At 47.8% G+C, this 26,602-nt stretch overlaps 1 protein-coding gene across 2 annotated transcripts in view; it reads left to right on the forward strand.

Annotated features, from left to right (window-relative positions):
* WNT3A (Wnt family member 3A) overlaps window positions 1–26,602 on the forward strand; it is a 102,039-nt gene that overhangs the window by 72,544 nt on the left and 2,893 nt on the right. For both annotated transcript variants that reach the window (XM_071734592.1, XM_071734593.1), the window contains exon 3: window positions 23,456–23,721. In XM_071734592.1, coding sequence (XP_071590693.1) covers window positions 23,456–23,721 — 266 coding nt within the window. The remainder of the gene's footprint in view (window positions 1–23,455; window positions 23,722–26,602) is intronic.

Consider the following 26,602-nt stretch of genomic DNA (forward strand, 5'->3'; position numbering starts at 1 on the left):
GGCACTCCAGTTTGAGGGAAAATGTCAGATTTCCTCAGTTTCTCGAGCTCCTTTGGGCTTGCACTGGAATGACAACGAGACCATTCAAGACTTTCACAAATCTTGAGAAGATCTCAAAAAACCTGTAGGGAGATGTCAACCATGGAGCAGCTGAAGATCTGAGGGGAGAGTGTCCACTTGGGATGGGGGTGACAGAACATTTTGGTCACTGTTGTTGTTGAGGCTTTGCTGTTTCTTAAGGAAAGTCTTAATTTTGTCAGAGAACACCAAGAGTCTTAAGAAGAAGAATTTTTCATGGCTTGTGGTGGATGGCAGGAGGGGGTAAGGAGGCCAAGGGCCACCATCAGCACTGACTGGCATGGAACCCTCTTCTGAGTCACCCAAGACTTTTGTGTCCTCACTGTTATACCACCACCACAACACACCCAGCTCTGTTGTGGGGACTTGTTCTGGGGTTTGGAACTGAACCACACAGTTACCTGAAACTGCTGGAGAGCAGACTCCCTGACCAAGGGTGTGAATCAGGTCTGGGTGATGCTAAACTGAAGGCTGGGTGACTTGATCCCAGCCTTTTCCCAAGACCCAAACCAAGTTGTTGTTCTTAGGATAAACAAATTCAGGTGTTTGCTGTGGGGTTTTTTGAGCTATGGGTTGGTTTGTTTTGTTTTGGGTTTTTTTTTTTTTGGCGGGGAGGGCAACGGTTTCCATCCAACTCCTTCCTTTTGGCAGTCTCTGTTTCTCTGGAAGCAGGAAATCTTAATATATCTGCTAAGCTCCTGAATGACATTGTCCACTGAAGAGACTTGTTGGGCCATGTAATATGCAGTTCCAAGACTTTTTACCCCTCCCAGCTAACTCAGGAGAAACATCTCTTTGGAGGAATGCATTTTCAGGCCCATCAGCGTCAGAAACTTTTGTTGCGCCAGCACAAATCTCAATTCCCCTTTCCACACTCAGTCCTGCAAGCTTTTTGCTGGCAAGTCTGGAGCTGCACTGGAAGACGTGAGCCATTTGCATGATTAAAGGTTGCAGGACCAAGCTGATTAGAAAGATTCAGCAAATTCTCCAATCAGAGCATTAGCACGGATCCACTAGGTGAGGAGCTGGCTCTGGATACGTGGTTGGCTTCTCCTCAGAATAACTTCCACAGGTTTCCACCAAGAACTGGAGGTTCTCAGCTTCTCTCAGGATTGATCTCTGCACCTGCAGAGCGAATGCCTGTAAATATTGTTGTGGTTTTGGTGGCTTTTCCTTTATGATCTCGAAACCTGCTGCTTTGATTAGAGATGGGAGGAAAAAAAAAAAAAGAAAATCTGACAGAGTTTTCTGGCATTTAGTCCCTAATTGGAATATTCCCTTTGGGTATTTAAAAAAAAAATATTAAATTGGCCCAGATATTTTTTTATGAATAACACTTTAATTAAATTTTTACATATTAAATGTACATCAATCGACAAAGTTAGACAAATAGCACGAGTGTTAGTCATGCATGAGCACAGGGATGAATCAGTCAAAGACTGAGAATGTTACAACAGCCTCTCCCTCTGAGGGCACATGTGAGCTGCTGAAAGGCAAGGAAAATTAACATGAGAGATGGAAGAGAGCGAGAAGAGGGAGCACGGATAAAAAGGCCAAGAGAAAGGCGAGGTACCCAGTGGGATTAATAAGTTAAGAGCTCCCTCGCCTACACAAGCATAAGTCATGGAATCCAGGGAGCTGAGCTCAATTCCCAGCTCTGCCACTGATCTGCTTCATTTTCTTCTCTTCCTTAATTTGACAAGTTCTCCTCCACGTCCACTTCAATCCCAGGCAGGGGGCTGTAGGAAGAGCAGTCTAACGGTGAGGGTAGTGAAGCGTGAGGACAGATTGCCTGGGGAAGGGGTGGGAGCTCCAACCTGGGAGGTTTTCAAGAACAGGTTAGGCAAACATCTGTCAGGGACAGTTTAGGTAGAGTGGATCCTGCCTTTGGGCAGAAGGGTGCAAGGTCCAGGTCTGATATCTATGATTTTAAGTTTTTTTTTTCTGGAGCAGGGACTGAGCCTGCAGTGCATCTGGTCTCCAGTTTCATTTAAAATAACAAGTGAGGTGTCTCATTAAAAAAAATAAGGGTTTGGGTGGAAAAAAACCCAACTCCTATGTCAAGATACACCCCTAATGAGACTGACTTAGCTTTTCTGCCTTTTCCACTCAATTTGATTAAGTTTATTGTGGTTTGATAAAGGTTATTGTGATTTACACCCAACCAAGAGGAGAATCACCCCCACATTGTTCTGCTGGTGGCCAATATGTGTTTTCTTACCTGACCTGATTTATCCAGCAACTGATTTTCAAAGGCATTTCCTAAGGGTTCTTGGTTGTTCTGGGTGGGTTTTTTTTTTCCCTGCACTTCATATATCATCTCCCCCCACTCACTCCACAGGGTCCCAGCAGTGCTGCCACCAAGGGAGTTTACATTTAACGGGGAGAGAGGAATCTTTCCCAGCTCCCATCCCAAGAGACTTGAGGATGCCTGGCTTTGATTTTTCTTGCTTTAAGATAGGCAGGGATGAAAGTGATGTGCAGAGTCAGTAAACCCTGAAGGTACTGACTTCCTCCAGCAGTTTGATGAATACTTTTCACTCCCACTGAAGTCATCGAAGACCGTGTAGGCAGAACAGGTCATCACCCTTCCTTCCCCCCTTGAGTTAATATGCTGGATCAGGAGCCATGAGTTGTTCCCACCAGCTCTGAAGTGCACACACCCATGGCCCTGGGGCATGGATGCTCTTTAACAACCTGTAGCAGAACTACAGGAGCATTTGGGATGCAAAATCAGGAATAAAATCGTGTCCAGTCATCAAACACAAAGGCAGGGCTGACATAGGAGCAAACAGGCATTTGGGTTATTAAAAGCAGGGGGAATAAGAAGTGTAAGCTGGAATTGCAAGTTTTCTGGAACTCGGGTTGGCAAAGGTCTGGAAAAGCCTCACAACGTAAAGAAAAGAGGCCAAAATGCCATCATGAAACCTTGTAATGAATAGCCTGGGGAAGGGAATGCTTCATCAAAGCAAATGTTATCATTTGGCTTGGAATGGGTTAGTACAGATGAACCCAGAGAGTGAAACTGAAGCTGGATCCAAACCCACAGCACCTGCTCCTTTGTCCCTCTTGCTCACAGCCCCCATCTCTCTTGGGGGAGACTCCAAACCTCACCTGGAGGTTATTCACATTCTGGCTGCCCATCGTTTTCTTTGCTTGGGAGGGCAAAACCCCCGTGGAGTTTGGACTGGAAGAGATCATCCCCCTAGGAGAGAGCATCTCTGCAGACTTCCAGCTCTGCTTTCCACCAGGGTTGACAGGGGTATGGCACAGGGCTGGGCAAGGAGGCTGCATCCCTGCAAGTAGGTAGGTGGGTGTGATTTTAGCTTAAGAAACCCAAGCAAAATAAGGCAAATACAAGAAATTGGCTTGTTTTATGAATGCAAATCTTGCCTGGTTGAGAAAGTTGTCTGGAGGTGCTCGGTATCCCCTGTTGCTACTGCAGGTTTTTCTTTTTTCTTTTTCTTTTTTTCTTTTTGTCTCATGCTGCCATCCTGATCCTGGGTGGGAGCATGAACAGCAGGAGAACTGAGGTTTGACCACAGCTATCCCCAGTTTTGAAATTTTGGGGGTCTGATCAGTTCAAAAATTGCTTGGGCTCAGTGAGGAACAGAAACCATCACCTCTCAGAGCTTGTTGGTGGGTGTCAGAAAACCCAGGGCATGCTCCTAACACAGTTTGGATGTTTTAGCTCTTCTCACCTCTGTAGTAAGACCATGTGGCACTGGTTCATATCACAGGGTGGAAATTTCTTGTCACTTGCTACACAGGTGTGGACACAAGTGTAGCATTTTTCTTTTGTCTCATGCTGCCATCCTGATCCTGGGAGGGATCCTGAACAGCAGGAGAACAGAGTTTTGACCACAGCTATTCCCAATTTTGAAATTTTGGGGGCTGATCAGTTCAAAAATTGGTTTGGCTCGGTGAGGAACAGAAACCACCACTTCTGAGAGTTTTTAGTGGGCATCAGAAAACACAGTTTGGATGTTTTAGCTCTTCTCATCTCTGTAGTAAGACCATGTGGCACTGGTTCATATCACAGGGTGGAAATTGCTTGTCACTTGCTACACAGGTGTGGACACAAGTGTATAGGGGGTGACAAGAAGCCCATTCCCATTGGTAGGGGGCAAGGTGTTTTTGTGTGTGTGAGTTTCCTTTATTTAAATCACAAGAAGATGCCAGTTGTGGCTGGTTTGTTGTTGATATTATTATTACTTAACCCCTGTGTATCACCTGACAGTGAAACTCAAAGAAAACCTCAATTTATCTCATTTCTCTCCTCTTCTATTCACCAAGAGCTCAAGCTCTGGGTATGACAGATTTCCAGGCAATCTCCTAGCCAAGGAGTCACCTTGGATGGTTTAAGTTGCCTTCCCACGTCGAACTGGTGACAAATCTTCAGTCCACCAGAATGAAAGTCTAATTCCTCATGGTAGCTAAAGTCACTCATTTTTAGGATGTTCATGCAGTGATGTTCATGCAGAGCTCTAGTTTGAGAGCATTATAGTGCAGATCTTTTTCTTCAATTTTTAAGAACTTGGTCTTATTTTTACAAGTCTTGGACCTACACCAGGCTGAGCTCCAGTTCACAGACTTGTTTGAGCCATACAGTCAGGTACACAGTGGTATGGAAGATTATTGTTACTGGGGTTTTTTTTCCCTTTTTCTGTTGTGATTGTCCTAATTGTGTATTCCCAGCACTGAAAGATTCAGGGAATGCCTCTTAGAACATGACTTTGGGTAGTGAGAGCTCCTGCAAAGGCTTGGAAAGAGGAGATCTATGCATTACAAAGTTCAGGGTCTGCACCCACGTGGCCAGCAGATACCTGCATGGAGGGTAAAGCTATTTCCTTCAGAAAATGGTGAGGGAGCTCAGTTCTTGAAATTATTGGTTTGGCTGGGTGGATCCTACCCCTCTGCCATGGGCAGGGACACCTCCCACCAGCCCAGGTTGCTCCAAGCCCCATCCAACCTGGCCTGGAACACTTCCAGGGATGGGGCAGCCACAGCTTCTCTGGGAAACCTGGGCCAGGGGCTCAGCACCCTCACAGGAAAGAATTTCTTCCTAATACCTCATCTAAATCTCCCCTCTCATCTTGAAGTTGTTCTCCCTTCTCTTCTTACCCCATTGCCTTGTAAAAAGTCCCTCTTCAGCTTTTCTGGAACCCCTTCAGGCACTGGAAGATGCTCTAAAGTCTCCCTGGAGCCTTCTCCAGGCTGAACAACCCCAACTCTCTCATCCTGGCTCCAGGACAGAGCTGCTCCAGCTCTCTGTGGCCTCCTCTGGATTCACCCCAAAAGCTCCAAGGTCCTTCTTGTGTTGGGGGCTTCACCTTTAGAAGATTAATCCCTTGCCCACACTCTCTCCCTCTGTGATGGCCAAGTAGAGAACCAACCCCAACTTCAGACGAGTGTTCAATGTATTTAAGTCCTTGCTCTGCTTATTCAACCCTGATCAGAGCATCTCTCATCCAGAGCTTATCTGTTGATTTATAATTGCTCTCCAATCATCCAATCTGTGTCCAGGGCTTTGAAATTTTCTTATTCCTCTCTGCCTAAAGAGATCTGCACTCTCCACGTGAGCTTTAGCAGCTCACCACATCCTGGAGTGCTTGGGATTAGAAGATAAAGATTGCTCTCTATGTCATGGGTGGGCACCTGGGGCAGAGCTGGAAAGAGCTGCTGGAAAGTGATGCTGCTTAGGACTGAGCCCTTTCTCCCTCAGGAACTGCAAATCCAGCCTCCAAAGCATGCCTCTTCTCAGGAGCTATTTTCTAAAAAATTGGATTTCGTGCTTTGGGAGATGCAGAAAAATTTTCTACCTCCTCAATGGGGTGAAACTGTAAAGAAAAAAAAAGGAAAAATAATAATAAAAAAAAGCTTGCTAAATCCTGCTGCAGGGAGGGTGAGCAGTTCCCTGCAGTTCTCCAACCCCCCTTTCCTTCTCCAAATTGAGCCTGTAAAGCAAAAGAAAAAAAAAAAAACAAAAAACCCCAAACCAAAAACCTTCTGCAAGCCGAAAACCTGCTTAATTGCCTCAAATTGATTCCATGGTTTTATTAAGATATTTGCCCAGCTCTATTATGGTTAATTATTTGTATTACAGTAGACTCAGAGGCCCCAAGCAGAGATCAGGGCCCCATTGTGCTAAATACTGTACAAGCACATAATAACAAAATCACTCCTTGCCCCAGATAACTTACAATTAAGTGGAGAGCTGCAGTGGAAACATACCACAGCTCGTGTGAACACCCTTCAGAAGAGCCTAACATGGGTTTTGAAAGGAAAAAAGGTCCTTCAGGAAAGCTGCTGGGTTGCTTTGCATTGTGCTGTGCTCCAGTGAGGGAAAAAAAAAAAAAAATCAGGGGAGAATATATACAACAAACTGAGGAACCCTCAGCCCTGGCCCAAGGCTTCGTGATGGGAAGGGGAGGGAAATAGAGAAAAGGAAAGAAAAATGGGGGGAAAAAAAAAAAATAGTTCCTGTGTTGCTTTCCCCTTGACTTTTGGATTGTGTTTGGAAGGTCGGCCTCAGGAGGTTCATGAGGGAGCTTGTTTCCCAGGGGATTTCCAGATTTATTTTGCAGAAGCAAAGTGTTCCTCTCTTGAGGGAAACATTTCAGAGGAGCACCCAGCTGCCCAGCTTTCAGCTAACCCTCTGGACACCCTGCACCTTCTGCCCTCCTCTGCTTCCCAGCCCTGGCCAGGAAGAGAAGGAAAAATACAACTGGAAAACCCTGGATTTCCCCTTCCCCATCTTCCACGGCCAAACCTTTGGGGCTGCATCTTGCCCCTGCTCTGGGGGTTCTTGCTGATGGAGGGATCAGAGCTTTCCCAGGGCTTGCTGGAGGTGATGCTCAGGGTGGGGAGCATGGGAGTTTTGGGGTGAACAACCACCTATTAATTCAACTGAGGGTCCTGCTTGTACTTTGGGTGCTGCTGGGCTCTGGGTGCCCCCCTGGGGATGTTCAGGAGTTGCCTTGCAGAGAAACACTGCACCTCTGCACTGCCCACCTCCTTCTTATGCTCTCCCTTACCCAGCAGCCCAGGGTTGAGAGGACAGGAAAGGCAGCAAACCGTAGCCCAAAACCAGAGGAAAATCCAAAATTTCCAAACACTAAGCTCGAGCCTCAAGAGGAGAGGGAACCTCCGGAGACACCGTGGTGTCTGTGTGCGTTTCTGTGCGTAAAACGGCCTCAGCTTTAGCAGGGCTTTGGGAAAAAAAAAAAAAAAAAAAAAAAAAAAAAGATCTGGGTGGTGATTCAAAAATCCAGGTTATGACCTGTGACCTTTGGATGAGAAATTGTTGCCATTTAGGATGTGTTAGGAGGTCCATCCTTTTCATCAGCTGCGTGTTTCTTCTTGCTGCGGGAGGCAATCACACCGGTATATCATTAACTCACAGAAAAAGGAGGCTGTAAAAGAAGTTGATGGGGGACCTTAGCCCACACCCTGCTGGGGTCTGCTCAGAGCACAATATCCCAGCGACCATGAGATTAAGCTAAAGAGAAAAGTGAAAATGCTTTTCACGATTCACACGCCCTTTAGATTGTTTTATTAAACCATTTGAATAGGGATTTCCCTTTCGGCCGACAACGGGGCCCGGCCAATGCATAGTTCTAGGTTGCTATGACTTAGTTGGTGCTGGCTAATCACAAGTGAGGGCAAATTTCATATAAAATATCTGGAGCCATTGTCAACCTAATGCAGCGTGACAGTGGCAGCACAAAGGGGGATTCATTCACCCCAGCAGGTAATAAGGACGATTTGCCATACCAACCAGGCAGTCTCGAGGGGGGCTGTCAAATACGATCAGAGCAGCGAAATGGAGCCTCACATTCCATTCTCAGGTGGGCGAGGGAGATCCTTTTGTTGGTCAACCATGTTGCTTCTGATAACAGAATGCAATTTTTTTTTCTTTAATTTTTATTTTTTTCATTTTTTTTTTCCCCCTCTTGACCAGCGAGGCTGCTTTGCATAGGAGCTCCTTGAGAGTCGACTTTTTTTTTCTTCCTTTTCCTTGCCTTTTTTATTATTTTTTTTTTTTTTTTTATCTGAGGCCAGAGGGGATCCCAATGATCCTGTAACATGGAACACACCCCGGAGAATTTCACCCCAGTCCTTCCCTGCTCCTTCCCCTTTCATTAAGGCCTTGGTCCTGCCACAATGAGCACGTTGTATCTCTGCTAATAACCCCCAATTGGCACACAGCTTCCTTTTGTCTACAGCCTCCCAGGGACATAGAGTGGTTGGGGAGATGAAGAGTGTGGGGTAATTTGGGAAGGTTTGAAGGGCTGAGAGGACCTTGCTCTTTCAGGACTGGAGACAGAGATGAAATATGCAGAAAAAGGCATTTATGGGATGGTGGGAGCAAGGGGGGGGATCAGATTCTAAGTGTTTCACACATGACCAAGCCAACAGAAAGCCAGATAAAAACGTGCTTGCATTAAGCAGGGGAGGTAAGGAGACATACGTGGTAATGATTAGATTGACAGAGAGATAGGGAGATGGAGAGAGAGATAGAGGGATGTTTGCTTTGGAGGTATCAGACTTGAGTTACTGATACCAGACTGTCCTGCTGATTTGCCTATCTTGGGGGTCTGGTTACCTGTGATCACCTGGGGTTATTTTGACAGTAGCTAATTAGTGAGAGCATTCCAGCCTTCGACCCACCCTGGGCTCACAGGGGCTTGGAGGTTGGCAAAGAGCACCAGCCCTGCTCCCAAAGCCATGCACAAGGCTCCCGGGCTGCTCCAGAGTCTGACAATCTGGCTTTACCTGTTCCAGCAAGAGCCTGAAAGGTTTGGAAGCATCAGCACAGGGCTGGAGGTTGCAGCTCTGTGGTGCAACAATAACCATAAGCAACAAGTTTAAAAAAAAAAAAAAAAAAAAAATGGAGAGAAAAAATTTGAAAAGACAAGAAAAAAAAAAAAACCAAAACTGTTCAGATGTTTTAGGGGAACTTGGCCTTCAAGATTTTACAAGCTGTGTTAATCCAACCTCTTTCAGTCCAACACTCCCTCTTATCTATATCACCTTCATGTTCCCTGGCAGGAATTGCCCATTTAATAATTTCCCTCCAATGATCTGAATCACAGCTAATCTGATCAAATGTCTTTTTAGGGCCTTTCATCTTCCCAGGGATGTGTTGACACTAGCACACTGGTTCAGAGGAAACAACAACTCAATCAGAACTTCGTTCAAAACACAGATGGGACCCAAACCTGAACCTTTCCTTTAAGATATGCAAAAATGTGGTTAGCTTCTTGTTATTATGCTCTGCATTTGCATAAACCTTTGCATTTTCAGGCCTGATATTTAAAAGGAGAAAAAACAAAAAAGAAAAAAAGAAAAAAAAAAACCAAACAAAATCCTGGAGCTGGATTTTGATGAGAAACAGTGCAGAATCAGCTGGGCATGGGGTTGGCATGGCCCCCCTTGAAGAGGGGCTCAGGCTGTAGATCTGTGGGGCAGCTCCTGGATGGCATCACTTGCTGTGGTGTGGGTGCCCTCAAGATGCACCTCAGAGCCACCCCCAGCTCATTTCAGGGTTAGAAACGAAAGCCATGATCACCTGAGGCACCCCAGGACTGGTGTTTTTGCACAGTGGGTTTTCTAAGACTTGGAGGTAAAGCCACTTGGGAAATGCTGATAAACACCAGGGGACCTGAGACACACCAGCCATGTCTTTGGGTTTCTTTGGTGTATGGCTCCAAATTATTCCTATCAGTCCATAAGTCTACACTGAGACTGCAGTCTTAGAAATGGGGAATTCTTTGGGGAATGGATTTAGTGATCCTTCTGCATCCAAGAGATCCCAGGCAACCATTTAGGCTTTGCTCTGGTCCAAAGGAGACCATGCTCTTCTGGAGAGAGTTGATGGGGTTGTTCTAGCTCTGGACACATCTTCTCTGAGCAACACAAAAATGTTCTGGAAAGTCCCAGAGATCCTGCCACCAAGATCTACAATAGTTATAAGCCAAGAAGAGGTGCTGGTAAAGAAAGTATGAATGTCCACACAGGCAGATTGAGGTAGGGATGTTCTTGTGGAAGGCTTAGTAGAAAAACAGGGATCCAAGAAACTGGGTGAGAAAAGTCCTCCCTTTTGCTCATCTCCTCTGTCACTTTATAGACTGAAAGGAGGCTCAAAGCTCAGTTCATAGAATCAGAGAATGGTTTGGGTTTGAAGGGACCTTAATGATTATTTTGTTCCAACCCTTGCATGGGCAGGGACACCTCCCACCTGCCCAGGTTGCTCCAAGCCCCATCCAACCTGGCCTGGAACACTTCCAAGGATGGGGCAGCCACAGCTTCTCTGGGCAACCTGTGCCAGGGTCTCACCACCCTCACAGGAAATTATTTCATCCTACTACTTAAATTAAGCTTTCTGTCTTCATCCTGCATGGACAGTTTGCCAGATGTGATCAGGCTCAACAGTGATCATCTTTTGAATGAATCTATGAGACTGTTTTTTTATGTGCCACAATATATGAATTTTGTCCATATTTGAAAACGGGGAAACTGAGGCAGAGTTTCAGTGTCACTTCTGCCCAGAGGGGGACTTTGTGCAGCATTTGTAGCCCACTGTGTGAGGCAGTCATTAGGCTCTGATCTTCCTAAAGCCTCCAGAGTCCTCTTAAAATAACAGCAAGAACTTCACAGCAGGACTGATACTGCTGTGACAGAGCAGAAAATCAGAGCCAGGGCACTTGGCTACTTGGTGTTTAGACTTGGAGGGACACCAAGAAATGAAAGCTTTAAACAAGCTCAGGATCTCTTCCTACAGCTTTGGCTTTGGGAAGCATTTTCCAGTATCCCCAGTATGAATACAGCACATGCTGTCAAATTTGGGGATGTGCTCTGTGGAATGTTTCACCTTCCCATCAGGAAGCTTGGCTTGTCCCCTGCTTTTATTCTCGGTGTGTTGAGCACATCCAAGGCCACATTTTCCTCCTCTCCACTTTTCCTGGTGGGGTAGAAGATGAATTTTTGAAAGCCAACTGCAAGGGTGAGGCAAAGACCTCTTCTGGGGGCAAGGAGGTCACAGAGGAGCATTCAGTGCCAGGCCAGGAGATGGTGTAGGAAGAGACCAGGAGATGGTGTAGGAAGAGACCAGGAGATGCTGTAGGAGGCCAGAAGATGCTGTAGCAGTAGGCCAGGAAATGCTGTAATAGGAGGCCAGGAGATGCAGTTACAGGAGACCAGGAGATGCTGTAGCAGGCCAGGAGATGCTGTAGGAGGCCAGGAGATGCTTCAGCAGACCAGGAGATGCTGTAGCAGGCCAGGAGATGCTGTAGCAGGAGGCCAGGAAATGCTGTTACAGGAGACCAGGAGATGCTGTAACAGGAGGCCAGGAGATGCTGTATCAGGCCAGGAAATGTTGTAGGAGGCCAGGAGGTGTTGTAGCAGACCAGAAGCTGCTGTAGGAGGAGACCAGGAGATTCTGTAGGAGGCCAGGAGATGCTGTAACAGATCAGAAGCTGCTGTAGGAGGACACCAGGAGATGCTGTAGGAGGCTAGGAGATGCTGTAGGAAGAGGCCAGGGGATGCTGTAGCAGACCAGGAGATGCTGCAGGAGACCAGGAGATGCTGTAGGAGGAGACCAGGAGATGCTGTAGGAGGCCAGGAGATGCTGTAGCAGGAGACCAGGAGATGCTGTAACAGACCAGAAGATGCTGTAGGAGGAGGCCAGGAGATGCTGTAGCAGACCAGGAGATGCTGTTACAGGAGACCAGGAGATGCTGTAACAGACCAGAAGATGCTGTAGCAGGCCAGGAGATGCTGTAGGAGGAGGCCAGGAGATGCTGTAGCAGACCAGGAGATGCTGTAGGAGGAGGCCAGGAGATGCTGTAGCAGACCAGAAGATGCTGTAGCAGGCCAGGAGATGCTGTAGGAGGAGGCCAGGAGATGCTGTAGCAGCCCAGGAGATGCTGTAGCAGGAGGCCAACACGTTGAAGTTGGTGAGGATGGGTCAAGGAAAATATGAGCACTGGAAACAGGGGCCTCTGTTTCCAGGAGAGGAGCTGCAGGAAGCTGAGGCTGAGCCAACCAGCTTATGTAAAACCTTTTCAGTTGGTTTATCTGAGATGGGATCCTCTATTGCTACAATCCAGAGGAATGTGGTGAAGCTGAAGCTCGCCTGCCTCCGAGGCCACCAGAGCCAATATTTTGTTTCCAACGTTCCCAGTATTTTCCCCACAAGCAATGTCAGGCTCACAGCAGCCGTGGCACCTCTGGGATCCTCCTCCTCCTCCTCCTGCTCCATGGGAACGATGCTTGCTCCCCTCCAGCACTTGGGCTCTGTCTCTGCAGTGTGGATGGATCTGTCAGCCAGCATGTGCCAAGGGGTTCCCTGTTCTCCCTCTTCCCCTGGTGCTCTGCCAATATTTAATAGTTCTGATTGGCAAAAGGTTTGGCTTCTTTGGGATCACAAGAGGGGGAAAAAAAAAAAAAAAAAAAAAAAAAGCCTTTTAACATTTTTTCCGACCTTCTCTCCTCCTTTCCCTGGGGAGAAATATGTTCTGTGCTCTGAGACATGACCCTTCTTTTTTTTTTTTTTTTTTCCTCATTAAGCACTGCTAAGAGGATTGGTCTTGTGTGATGAGCAGGTTAAGATGAGGGACATCATCCCCGTGGCCTGAACCCTTCTTGGCTCTGGGGGATCCACTGATTGGCAAATTTAGGGCAGAATCCATAAAGGCTGAGTGAGGGGACTGGATTTTTTTTCTGCTGGTATCTGGGACAAGCAAAGCTGCATTTTTTCAGGTGGTCCTCACTGTCCTAGAGCAGGATTTCAGAGCAATTTAAGCCAAGAGCAAACTCTGCAGATGTTTCTGCAGCTCCTCTGAGCTCTGACTCACCAATCCCATTGGATTTCCACTTCTGCTGTGCCCTGAAACCCACCGTCCCTTGGGGTCACCAGCTGCTAAACATCTGATGAAACATCTCAAGGGATCTTCAGAGCTGAAGCCTTCCTCCAGCCTTGGCTTCAGTGTGGTTGTTAATAAGGTGTAGACATTGAGTTTTACACCATCTCAGTACTTCAGCTCCTTCCTCCATGGTGAGGAACATTTGGTACCTCTTCTGGCATCCTTCTTTCCCATCCAAAGTGGTTTAGCTTTAGCCAGGGGGGTGTGGATGGGTGACCCTCCCCACGAAGGAGTGGCACAGGTCTCCTCCCAGCCCTAAGTGAGATGGCTCTTAATGGGTTCAAGGAGAAAACCCCCACGTGCTGTGGCAGCTCCTCTTTACATGGCACCCAAAACCAAAATTCACCTCACCTTGAGTCAAGGACTGGCCTTCTGTAACTTCCTAACAAATTCTTCACCACCTTCTTCCATGGGTTGTCACCTTCCTCTCCTCCTGTCCCCATGGTGTCTCTGACCATACAAACCAGGGGAAGACTGAGTTGTTAGGACAGGCTCCAGGAATCATAGAATCATAGAATCATAGAATTAGCCGGGTTGGAAGGGACCTCAGAGATCATCTAGTCCAACCCTTGACCCACTGGAGCAGTTGCTAGACCATGGCACTGAGTGCCACATCCAGTCTTTTTTTAAATGTCTCCAGGGACGGAGAATCTACCACCTCACCGGGCAGTCCATTCCATAGCCTAATCACCCTCTCCGTGAAGAAATTCTTTCTAATATCTAATCTAAACCTCCCCTGGCGCAACTTAAGACTGTGTCCTCTTGTCTTGTTGGAGGTCATCTGTGAAAAGAGTCCAGCTCCCACCTCGCTACAGCCTCCTTTCAGGTAGTTGTAGACAGCAATGAGGTCTCCCCTGAGCCTCCTCTTCTTCAGGCTGAACAGCCCCAGCTCTCTCAGCCTCTCCCCATAGGGCCTGTGCTCGAGTCCCTTCACCAGCCTGGTTGCCCTCCTTTGGACTTGTTCCAGGGCCTCTACATCCTTCTTAAACTGAGGGGCCCAGAACTGGACACAGTACTCGAGGTGTGGCCTCACCAGCGCTGAGTACAGGGGAAGAATCACCTCCCTGGACCTGCTGGTGACGCTGTTTCTGATACAGGCCAGGATGCCATTGGCCTTCTTGGCCACCTGGGCACACTGCTGGCTCATGTTCAGTTTCTTGTTAATGCAGACTCCCAGGTCCCTTTCTGCCTGGCTGCTCTCCAGCCACTCTGTCCCCAGCCTGTAGCGCTGCATGGGGTTGTTGTGGCCAAAGTGCAGGACCCGGCACTTGGCCTTGTTGAACCTCATCCCGTTGGAATCGGCCCAGCTCTCCAGTCTGTCCAGGTCCCTCTGCAGAGCCCTCCTGCCTTCGAGTTGGTCAACACTTCCCCCCAGCTTGGTGTCATCTGCGAACTTGCTGATGATGGACTCAATCCCTTCGTCCAAGTCATCGATAAAGATATTAAAAAGAACTGGGCCCAACACTGATCCCTGGGGGACACCACTGGTGACCGGCCGCCAACTGGATGCAGCCCCGTTCACCACCACCCTCTGGGCCCGGCCCTCCAGCCAGTTCCTAACCCAGCACAGGGTGCTCCTGTCCAAGCTGTGGGCTGACAGCTTTTTCAGGAGAATGCTGTGGGGGACGGTGTCAAAGGAGGAGGTCTGTGCTGGCTCCAAATACCAGAAACACTAGTCTGACCCCAGTTTCATTTCCAGTTTCTTGGTTCTTGGGGTTTTATTTAGATTTTTTTTTTTTTTTTTTTTTTTTTTTAATCCAGAGTCAATGGAGTGTCAACTCTTGTGCAAATCCTAGCATGAGAGCTGTGGGTTTGTACCCCCTGGGGCCAAGGAGGGAATTGAAACCTTTTCTCACACTCCCTGGGTACATGCCCTACCAGACAAATGTTGGAAAGACTTTCCACCTTCTGCCCCTTCGAGATGGGTGTCTGGGTGTCTGAAATAGCTGACACAACAGGTAGGTTTCTCTTTGAGCTTTCAAAAACAAAGCTGAGAGAAAACAAGACGTCTCCTCCCTGTGGTCCTGCTCAGCAGATATGGTATTTGCTCCGTTTTAACTCACTTGCTAAGGGACTTGCCCAAAAATCTGTGGTGTCAGAAATTCAAGGCTTGCAGCCACTCCATTGCAGTGTCTTTCCTGGGGTGCAACCAGGAGTAGGATCCTCTGTTGAGGAGCAGACATGCTGATGATGGCTGGGAGGAGTGACCAAGATGTGGGAACTCTCTCCTTTCACTCTCCTACTTCTTCAGGAGCAATCTGGGACAAATCCATTCTTCTGTGTGTTGTTTCACATTATCCACCCCAAAAAGTCAGAGTTACACTCCAAAGGACATGTGGCAGACATCATGGTGGCAAGGTCCTGGGCAGTAAGGGGTTGTTGGCATAGGAGGTTTGTCCTCACAGAGCAGAATCAGTAGCTATCTTGGAGACATCAATGGATCTTGGAGACATCCCCATGGAAAGGAGCTTCCACACTTTCAGAAGGACCATCTAGGAAAGCAGGGTGCAGAGTGGGAAGCCCTTAGAGCAGGGTCCATCTCTGCTGCTTGGCTGTCTTGTTTAGATGGGATGTATGGGAGGAATGGTGAGATCCTGGGCCCAGGCTGCCCAGAAAAGCTGTGGCTGCCCCATCCCTGGAATTGTTCAAGGCCAGGTTGGATGGGGCTTGGAGCAACCTGGGCTGGTGGGAGGTGTCCCTGACCATGCAGGGGGGTTGGAACTGGATGAGCTTTAAGGTCCCTTCCAACCCAAACCATTCTCTGATTCTATGACCTGTTCTCCAGTCTGCTGAGGTCTGTAACACAGAACCACTTCAAGCACTTTTCCTTCCTTCCTTCCTTCCTTCCTTCCTTCCTTCCTTCCTTCCTTCCTTCCTTCCTTCCTTCCTTCCTTCCTTCCTTCCTTCCTTCCTTCCTTCCTTCCTTCCTTCCTTCCTTCCTTCCTTCTTTCCTTCCTTCCTTCCTTCCTTCCTCCTTCCTTCCTTCCTTCCTTCCTTCCTTCCTTCCTTCTTCCTTCCTTCCTTCCTTCCTTCCTTCCTTCCTTCCTTCCTTCCTTCCTTCCTTCCTTCCTTCCTTCCTTCCTTCCTTCCTTCTTTCCTCCTTCCTTCTTCCTTCCTTCCTTCCTTCCTTCCTTCCTTCCTTCCTTCTTCCTTCCTTCCTTCCTTCCTTCCTTCCTTCCTTCCTTCCTTCCTTCCTTCCTTCCCTTCCTTCCTTCCTTCCTTCCTTCTTCCTTTCCTTCCTTCCTTCCTTCCTTCCTTCCTTCCTTCCTCCTTCCTTCCTTCCTTCCTTCCTTCCTTCCTTCCTTCCTTCCTTCCTTCCTTCCTTCCTTCCTTCCTTCCTTCCTTCCTTCCTTCCTTCCTTCCTTCCTTCCTTCCTTCTTTCCTTCCTTCCTTCCTTCCTTCCTTCCTTCCTTCCTTCCTTCCTTCCTTCCTTCCTTCCTTCCTTCCTTCCTTCCTTCATTCCTTCCCTTCCTTCCTTTCCTTCCTTCCTTCCTTCCTCCCTTCCTCCCTCCCTCCCTCCCTCCCTCCTCCCTCCCTTCCTCCCTCCCTCCTTCCTCCCCTCCCTCCCTTCCTGTGGAACCAGCAATCCCCCTTTCTAAAATACCTCCTGCCTTTTTGAGTTGTGGACCAGGACACAGAACTTGAAGCTCCATCTCCCAACACACCTGAAGTTCTGTCCCAAGAACCCTCTCTTTCCACCCAGACCATTGTGCAGAGAGGAAGGAAAGACTGGGAGAGGGAAAAGTGGAGACAATAGAGCTCAGTACCATGGTACAAAGGTGGTGAAAAGGGACTGTAGCTTTTTAAGATTAAAATAGTCCATTACAGTCATCCTTCTACATCACTACAGTCATTCCTCCCTCATATCTGGTAGATCTGCCTGACCTGGGGTTAATCATTCAGTCATTCAGAGGAAGATTCAGAGAAAAAACAGTCACTGTCTGGGCAGCAGAACCCATGAAACCAAGTTTCATACATTAGACAGTCAAGATACTAATGCAGTTATTCATTTGCCTTCCTCATCCCACATCTTGATGACCTTTTGTTCAGCTCCAACACCTTCTGCTCACAATTCTGAATCATAGAATTGGCTGGGTTGAAGGGACCTCAGAGATCATCAAGTCCAACCCCTTGATCCACTCCCGCTGCAGTTCCCAGCCCATGGCACTGAGTGCCACATCCAGGCTCTTTTTAAATATCTCCAGGGATGGAGACATCAGTGAATTAATTTAGCATTGCAGGGTCCTCAGGAGATCAGCAGGATTGTCCTCAGGTGTATGGATAAGGAAGCAGAGGCACAGACTGACCAAAGGGTTTGCCCAAAGTGACATAAAAAAAAACAAAAAAACCCAAAAAAAAACCAAAACAAAAACCAAACAAACAAAGAAAAAAGCACAAAACAAAACAAACAAAAAAACTGTGAAAGGAGGAAATCAAATCTAAGGTCACCTCATCTTCAGACCTCTGAATTCTCACATGGTTACTACCCAGAGTAATCTGAGATGCTTTTGCATCCTGAGATGTTTCTGATGCTGGGCAGGGTGGTCAGAGATGCCTCTGCATGGGACATTAAGGCTCCCAACCTCGCGGGTTAAGCTCCTCCTGACCCCATTTCCAGAAGTGCCTTGGGGAGCCATGAGGGGGAAGCTACAGAGAACCCCTAAAGGGTCTCTGGAAGTCTCAGCACCTTTTTCCCTGATAGTCAATCCCCTAAAAAGCTCTGAAATGAGGGAGCACCAGACATCCAAGCCCTGCGGGGAAACTTGGGAGCTGGCAGGGATTAAAAAAAATGAAGCCAGAGCTTTGGTGACCTTGAGCTGCACTGAAAGCAAAGTGGTTAAAACGCTCTTAAATCAACATCCTCGTGTGATACAAGTCCCTATTAACCTCCTCTTGCCAGATGACTTTCCAGAAGCTCTCCTCAAGACACAACTACCTGCTTGCTCTCCTGCTACCAGAACCACCCAGAAAGGAATGAGGGCGACCTGCACAAATGCACCGCACTTCCCCTGTTATCTTTCCTAAGTCTCTCGCATTTTTATATGGCACCTTAATAACCCCTCTATTTCCATTACAAGTGCATGCTTTCCTCCTCCTTATCTCTATCTCTTATCCACTCCTTCTCCATTCCTGCAGCCACATCGCCTCCGGCTCCATCCCGGGGGAGCTCTCGGGAGGTTCGGGTCCGTTTAGTAACCGAGGGACAGCCCTGAAACTTCGGGAGATGTGGTCCAGGAGATGGGAATTCTTCCATCTGCCTCCGGAATTGAAGTCGGGTGCCTTAAGTTAGGGGGGTAGGGGATGTCAACCCCGGTGCCCTAATTCCATCGGAGTCATTAAGAGCTCCGGCTGCAACTTTCTCAAGAGGACAAACTCCTCACCCCAGCGCCGGGGCCAGATTTCAGCTTTTTCTCTCTGCTTGCCTGCATTCCCCAGGTTGTTAGGATCAGATACAAGGCTCTTTGCTTCCTGTTGGTGCTGTTAAGTGGTGGCTGCACTCCACCCCAGTGGTGGCTGCATTTCAAAAAAGCCAAGGAGTGATTACGGGGCGTATATACGGGGCTGTAAAAAAAGGCATCTGGGCTCTTTCTGGGAAAAAGAAGATTATAATGGGTGCTTCTGAAGGCAAATCCTGGTAATTACCTAACTGGAGATGAAGGCTCGAAGTGAGGAGTTACGGTAACAGACCTGGGGAATAGGCAGAATTTGGGTAGCTACAACCCCAAGCTCCTGTAATTCCTCAGGAGATTTAGGGAGGTTCTTCTCCCCTTCTGCTTTTCTCTGGATCCAGTTCTGGGCTCCCCAGTTCAAGAGGAGACAGGGATCTACTGGAAAAATTCCAAGGGAGAGCTACAGAGATTGATGCAGGGACTTGAAGCATCCCTCTTATGGAGAAAGACTGAGAGACCTGGGGCTGTTTAGCTTTAAAAAAGGAGGCTGAGAGGGGATTTTAGGAACGTCTATAAATATCTGAGGGGAGGGTGTCAAGAGGAAGGGGACAATCCCTTTTCAATGGTGCCCAGTGATAGGACAGGAATAATGGGTTTAAAACTGGAACATAGGAATTTCCACCTCGATGTGAGAAGAAACTTCTTGGCTGTGAGGGTGGGGGAGCCCTGGCCCAGGCTGCCCAGAGAGGTTCTGGAGTCTTCTTCTCTGGAGAATTTCCAGCCCCCCCCCCTGGATGTGTTCTGTGTGCCCTGCCCTGGGGAATCCTGCTGGGACAGGGGGGTTGGACTCGATGATCTCTGGAGGTCCCTTCCAACCCCTGGATTCCTTGTTCTGCTGCCACCAATTCCTGAAAAATGCAGAAATTTTGCAGGCTGTGTGTCCTGAAGCTGCCTGTGTTTTGGTGAGCTCTGTACCTGTGTGCACACAGCAGCACCTCTGCTCTGAGCTGACAAAACCCAGGGGGGATCCATGACCTGTGGACTCCTAAGCCAAGACCATCTCCTTCTCATTCTCACACAGGAGAAGGTTTTCTGCACAACCATCATGCCTGTGGATGCTTTCTGGTCATGCCCAGCATGGCAAGGCACAGGAGTTTTCCATGGCATTAGCAAACATCAGTTCAGCACCTTCTCAAGCAGCCAAAGGCCTGGATCAGGTCTCTCTTCCTGAGCAGAGGAAGGGATGATTCCCAAGTGATGAGAGATTCCCAAGGAAGGGGTGATTCCCAAGTGTGAGCAGTGTGCTTCAGCTGCTGTAGCTGTCAGAAGGGGGAAGAAGAAGAATTAGCATCTTCCTCTTCTGTCCATGCATAGCAGCACATCAAAAAGTTTCAAGATTAATTGGAGGAGGAGGTGGAAGGTTTGTCAGATATTCTCTGGTCAAGCTCTACCCCTCCCTACCAGAGGGTGATGGCATTCATCCCATTTGTTTATCTGAATGGTTTCTAAGAGAAACCTTTGCCTTTTCCAGGCTGCAGGGCTGCTCATCAATGTCCTTGGAGACACCACACCAGGCTCCCCACCCCTAAGATTTGATTTCTGGGTCCTACCTGGTCTTATGCAAGTGCAAGATGCTAAGTGCCCAGCCCTGTTAGAGCTGGACTCCTCTGCCCACGCTTCCCCAGAGCTCAGGAACTGCCTGGTGTCAGGGTTTAACACTGGCCTGGCAATTAAACCAAGTAACAGATGCTCTCTATTAATCTCTCTCTCCTCCCTGATAAAGAAAGGAGAGAGAATAAGGGAGAGAGACTGATGGGTTGGAAACTAAACTACACAGCTTTAATGAAACAGGAATGATAAATAGGAAAAATTACTAAATATATACAAATATACAAGAAAAGGGATACCACATTCCTCCCCCCTTTTCCCCAGTAATTCTCAGGTCACCACCGAGGCTGCAGGGCAGCCCTGGGAAAGTCCAGGCTGGAATCCTGGGGTCAGCAGCAGTTGGGAGCTGGAGGCAGGAACACACAGATTCAGGCTGGGATGGATCAGGAGCACAGGCAGAGGAAGGGATGGAATCCTCCCAGGATGCCGGGGTGAAGGAAGGGAAGCAGGAAAGGCAGGAAGGGCAGGCAGCTGGAAGCTGGAAATCTGGCTTGGCCCTTGTGATCCCTCCAATTTATCCTGAGGATGAGGTGTATGGGATGGAATCCTCTGTTTGGTCAATTCTGGCATCTATCTTGTCCCTTCCTCCCCAAAGGAGGGATGCAGGTGGGACCTCTTTGTGTTTTCCTCAGAACTGAGCAGTGTCCTTGGCTCTGCACACCAGGCTCCAGCAGTAACTCTAAACATCAAGTGTTATCAGTCCTAAAACCTCACACTGTCTGAGAAACTTGCTGTTAAATTCAGCAAGTGCAGCTCCTTACAAGAGACTGAGCTAAAAGCAAAAGTACCAGACAGAAAATCACCTTTATCCTGGCCCAAACCAGGACACCTGGTCACCACTTTCAGCACAGATGCTGAATAAGGGGACTGCAAACTCACGTTGTGGAACTGAGGGTTCCTGTCCTATCCTTTTTTTTTTTTTTTTTTTGGTTCTAGCCCTCGGTGACAAAGCTAACCTCACCGTGTGCATTGACAACATGTTCCAGGACATTGCTCATACCTCCAGCTTGTAAGTTCATGCACATTGCTTGATTTGCATACTGTGGGGTTTGGGAGACTTCCCAAAGCAATGTGGGGCTGCACAAGTTCTTGCTTAAGCCTTCCATCCAGCTGGGACTGCTCTGCAAACAGGCACTTTTCATCTCTCCCCAAGAACATGCTGGCTTTTGGGCTTGGCATGTTGGACTCTCCCTGTGTTAGCAAAGCCTGGAAGCATCTAGAAGGTAAAGAATAAGCCAAAATGCCCAGGGAAAGCTCAGATCAGCAAAATATGGTGCAGAGAAGGTTTGGGTGGTTTGGAGTAGGCACCTCATCAGCTGATGAACAGCTCAGGAGAAGGTGGTGAAGCTGGAAACCTGAGCTTTATGGATCCATTCAGTGCTGTCCCAGCCTGATCATCTGGAAGGTCTCAGGGATAATATTCTTCCTGGTCCATAGGCACAAGGTGATACTGAGTGGGGAATGGTAACAGGAGGTTAAGGGAGGACAGTTGCAGAGTTGTTGTGTCTTCTTAGAATCACCTCGAGGGTCTGAGAAGGGCCCAGCTCATGATAAAAATGTCATTTTGCAAAAAAAACCCCACATGGTAACTGCTTTTTCCTCAGACATGGTGTTGAACTCCAGAGTCATTTCTAGCAAGTGAAGGAACATCATGAAATCAAAACTGGGAAAGGAAGAGTGGAATAAAACCTAATTTTTTTGCATCTTTTCCATTTTCAAATGAGTTTGAAATATTTGGCTTTCATTTTGGACCAGAAAAAGCATCAGCAAACAGGAAAGCCAGGTTAAAACTTAACTGCCCTGACCCAGCAAGCCCCAGCTGAGATGAAAAGCTCCAGAAGGTCTCCACAGAGACCTCAGCTCCTCAGCCCCTAACCAGAAAATCTTTTGGCTGATGCCACCCACCCCCCTGAGGCATTGTGTAGAAAAAGCAAATTCAAAAACTTTACTGAAGCCAAAGCATCCACTGCTCTCCCTTCATCTACCCACTGGGTCAAGCCTTTCTAAAGGGATATCAGGTCAAGCATGATTTCCCTTTAATAAATCCATGTTGGCTACTCCTGATAACCTTTTTTTTTTCAAGGGGTTAGAGATGGCCTCTGGAATGAACTGCTCCACCACCTTTCCAGGGATGAGGCTGACTGATCTGTCAGGTTAGAAGGAAGAGGTGCTCTGCCTGGTGCTGGTGCCACCACTAAGGGTGAAAATTCTCATTAAGTGTAGACCTGTATTTCCCATCTTATGAGAACACAACCCAAACTCTGTGCACCAAGACTGGTACATGGTACTGCAGAGAACCCTGTGGTATTTTCTACATGGACTCAAACTCAGGTTTGACCAACTTCTTGCTTTTTGCCATGGCCTCAACCTAAGACCTCACAATGACCTCAGTCAAAACTTCTTGGCTGACATCTGTGGGCTTGAATCAAGCCTGGTCCTGCCTACAAAAGAGCTTATTTCCTAGCATGGGAAAATGTCTTTGGAGCAGGTCCAAGCTGGACCACAGGGAAGAAGAGAGTTTCATAGAAGCATAGAATCATCTGGGTTGGAAAGGAGCTCTGGGATCACGAAGTCCAACCCTTGATCCACTCGCCCTGTGGTTCCCAGCCCATGGCACTGAGTGCCACATCCAGTCTCTTCTTAAAAACCTCCAGGGATGGAGAATCCACCCCTTCCCTGGGCAGCCCATTCCAATGCCTGAGCACCCTCTCTGCAAAGAATTTCTTCCTCATCTCCAACCTAACCCTCCCCTGGCAGAGCTGAAGCTCATGGCCTCTTGTCTGACTGATAGAGCCCAACCCCCCCCTGGCTCCAACCTCCTTTCAGGGAGTTGGAGAGAGTGATGAGGTCTCCCCTGAGCCTCCTTTTCTCCAGCCTCAACACCCCCAGCTCCCTCAGCCCTTCCTCACAGGACTTGTGCTGGATCCCTTCCCAGCCTCCTTGCTCTTCTCTCGACCTGCTCCAGCACCTCAATCTCCTTCCTGAGCTGAGGGGCCCAGAACTGGACACAGGACTCAAGCTGTGGCCTCCCCAGGGCTGAGCACAGGGGCAGAATCCCTTCCCTGGACCTGCTGGCCACGCTGTTCCTGAGCCAGCCCAGGATGCCATTGGCCTTCTTGGCCACCTGAGCACACTGCTGGCTCATGGTCACTTTTCTCTCCCCCCAAATTCCCAGCTCCATTCCTTCCTGGCTGCTCTCAGCCACTCTGTGCCCAGCCTGGAGCTCTCCATGGGGGTTGTTGTGGCCAAAATGTAGGACGTGATGAACTTGTCCTTGATGAACCTCTTGGCCTTCTGCCATGGCCCTGAGAGAAGGTGTTCACAGGGATGCCCCTAACCAGACGTGGTCCCTTCACTGTCCATTTATTCACTGTTTTCTCTCTTTCACAGCCACCAGGGAGTCAGCCTTTGTCCACGCCATCGCTTCGGCCGGGGTGGCTTTCGCTGTCACCAGATCCTGCGCCGAGGGCTCGGCCACCATCTGCGGCTGTGACACCCGTCACAAGGGCTCTCCTGGGGAAGGCTGGAAATGGGGGGGCTGCAGTGAGGACGTGGAGTTTGGGAGCATGGTGTCTCGGGAGTTTGCAGACGCCCGGGAGAACAGGCCGGACGCTCGCTCAGCCATGAACAGGCACAACAACGAAGCTGGAAGGACCGTAAGGACACTGAGTTTCAGCTCTGATCTTTTCTTACCTGGCACAAATCAACAGGGAAGGGGAGGAGGGGGAATTAACCAAACCTAAATTTGGGCTGGTTTACATCATGAAACAATGGTATGTGCCTTGTCAAAGTTCTTCTCAGGGGGGTGGCTTGACCTGGGAAAGCTTTAATTTCCCCACCTAGAGGTAAACGTCTGCCTTGGAGCCAGTGGATCCATTATAGACAATGGATCAAGACAGAGAGGTCTGGGTTGGGATGTCACCTCAGCTTGAAGGAATCATTTCAAATAACTCACTTAATGATGCCCTAACTCTGCCTGTCCACCTCAGCTGTCTGTAAGAAGAAGGGGAGCTGTGGAGCTGGAGATGTCTGTGCTGTGGACATCTGAAGCTAAGAGAGATGGAGCAGGCATTATGGGGAGGATTCAGCTGCTTAACCTAAATGCATTTTAGTACAAACTGAAATATCCTGAAGTATCCAGCCTGTCCTTGGGCTGCTACTGAGAAAGACTTTGTGTCTCCTCCAAGTCCTCTGCCACCTCGGGACAGGTGCCTTATGCATCCCTGGAGCTCACAAACAGCATTAAATGGATGGGTTTTGGCAACTGAATCCTACATTGAGTGTAATTGTTAATTCCAACGATGACTGGAATGGGATCACCACCCTGCTTTGTAAGTTTGAGGGTGGGGAAGAGCAGGAGAGCATTTCCCAGCACCCTTCTTCTCAACACTGCTCCATTTCCCAAGCAGTATTTAAAGGAAAGGAGAGGGAATGTAACTCTGGTCCCTCCTGATTAAAATTAGATCACGCCTCAAAGGCAGTTGGTGTGTTTGAAGGACAGTCATGGACAAAAAATATGAGGGAATTGAAAGCAGAAAGTCTTGTCCTCATCACAGTGACTCTGAATCTCTTCCACAGGGTGGAATGATTCCAGCAGGAAGACATTCCCTTTCTCATCTCAAGAATAGCCAATAAATATGAGTAGAACATAATCCATGGGAAACACTTTGTGAAATTCAGTTCACAAAGCTCCTGCTGATGGAGACCACATCCTCTGAGATAACAGCATTTTTTTTTCACATAATAAACTTGATATAGTTTATCCCCCAAGTGGAAGAGAGATACCACAGTGTAATCAAAAGAGATTAATATGGTTTTGTTCCCTCAGGAGCAGGCCTTGCTCATGCTTAGGAGGACACCAAGCTGTGCAATGAGCTGTAGCAAAGCCACCACAGTTGCATCTTGCTTGGAAGCAGCTGTCCCCAGGCAGCCCAGGACTTTGGTGTGAGCTCCTCAGGTGGAGGCTGTCAAACTGGTGGATTTAATCCTCCTCACCCCCCAGGAGAGCTGGTTTGAAATAGGGAATGCAGCCCTTCAAAATGAAATACCACCAGAAACAGAAATTGTCCACAATGAAGATGAGAACAAGAAATGTTGTGATTTCCTTGAGCACTGGCCCAGTTATTCCAGGTGTCCCAAGGTATCAGGCATTGCTGTTGGCTATTGATGGGTTAGACAGTGAGATAAAGAGGACTGGGTAGATTGGAAAGAAGGGATTTGCATTCAGGTGAGAATCCTTGTTAAAAATGAGCTTTGAGCAAACATCCCCGTGGTCACAGGGCTGCAGAAGGCTTTTTTGTTTGTTTGGTAGAAGCCTCGTCACTTGGCATTGAGTTATTTTTGGACATTTTGCAGATGTCAGAGATTAGAGAGCAGATGTCACACCACTCTCTGAAATCCTCCTGGTTTTTAAAGCCCTGGTGCTTTCCATTCTCACAGTGCCTGCACTTTTAAGGGTAGCTCTCCCGTGCTTCCATGCTCAAGTGTTTCCAGCTAAACCTGAGCCATAGCCAATGTTTCATCTTAGTTCCCATATGAACTCAAGCCCTACCACCAGGTAGGCTTTGATTAAGTTGTGCATGATTATATGAACCAAACACTTTGTGGTTCTCTCTCTAATTACCACCTCCTTTGCGGTGGGTGATACTCCGTAAATAACCCAGGAAAGCACCTGGTGAGCACCAAGGTGCTGATTCATGGCAAATCTTTTGGACTCGGGTTGGCACGAGTCTGTTCACGTACCCAGGAAATTTGCTGATCAGTCTGAAAATGCAGATTATCAAGCAAGTTGCATAAGGCTGTGTCCCACCTCGGAATACTAGAGGGCAACACTTAAAGAATTTTGTAGAACTTATAGAAACTTTCAGCTGATTTCAGAAGACCTTAGAAGCCAATAGAAAGCTTCTGAGATCAATAATCACCTTGCCATTTATTCCAGTGGTTTATGTTGAGGCATTTCCAAATCAAAAGTTGGGATCATATATATATATGATGTATGTACATCATATATATGTATGTACATATATATATATGTATTTATTTATTAATTAAATATTTTTAGAAAAATCATGTGTGTCTTAAAAATACTTTTCAGGCTTCTGAACATAAACACAAACCAGGCTAGGAATTTTTTTGCTCACTGGAAAAGATACACAAATGGAATTCTGGACCAGAGCATTAGGACATCCCACGTTTTCTTGCTTTCTGGTTGAATAGCTATATATTTCATTGATGAGAACATTGATGAGAAGATTTCTGCATTCTTTTCTTCCCTAGATGTGTCCAAAGTGTGCTTCTGGTTGATGGGACAACATTCACCCAGGAAAGTTGCTAAGACACGTGGTGCACACAGAAATCCCTGCAGCCCTAAATGAAAGCACTTGGTAGATGCTTAAAGTTGGGGTGGGAATTAGGGATAATAACAAAAAAAAAAAAAAGGAAGTTGAAGAGGTTTTATCTGCCTCAGATCTAGAATCCATGCAGGGCATTGACTTGAGGTGAATTTTGTCCACAAGTGTGTGACTTTATCTATGAATA

This window comes from Heliangelus exortis, chromosome 2 (assembly GCF_036169615.1).
Source record: "Heliangelus exortis chromosome 2, bHelExo1.hap1, whole genome shotgun sequence".
NCBI classification, from domain to species: Eukaryota; Metazoa; Chordata; class Aves; order Apodiformes; family Trochilidae; genus Heliangelus; species Heliangelus exortis.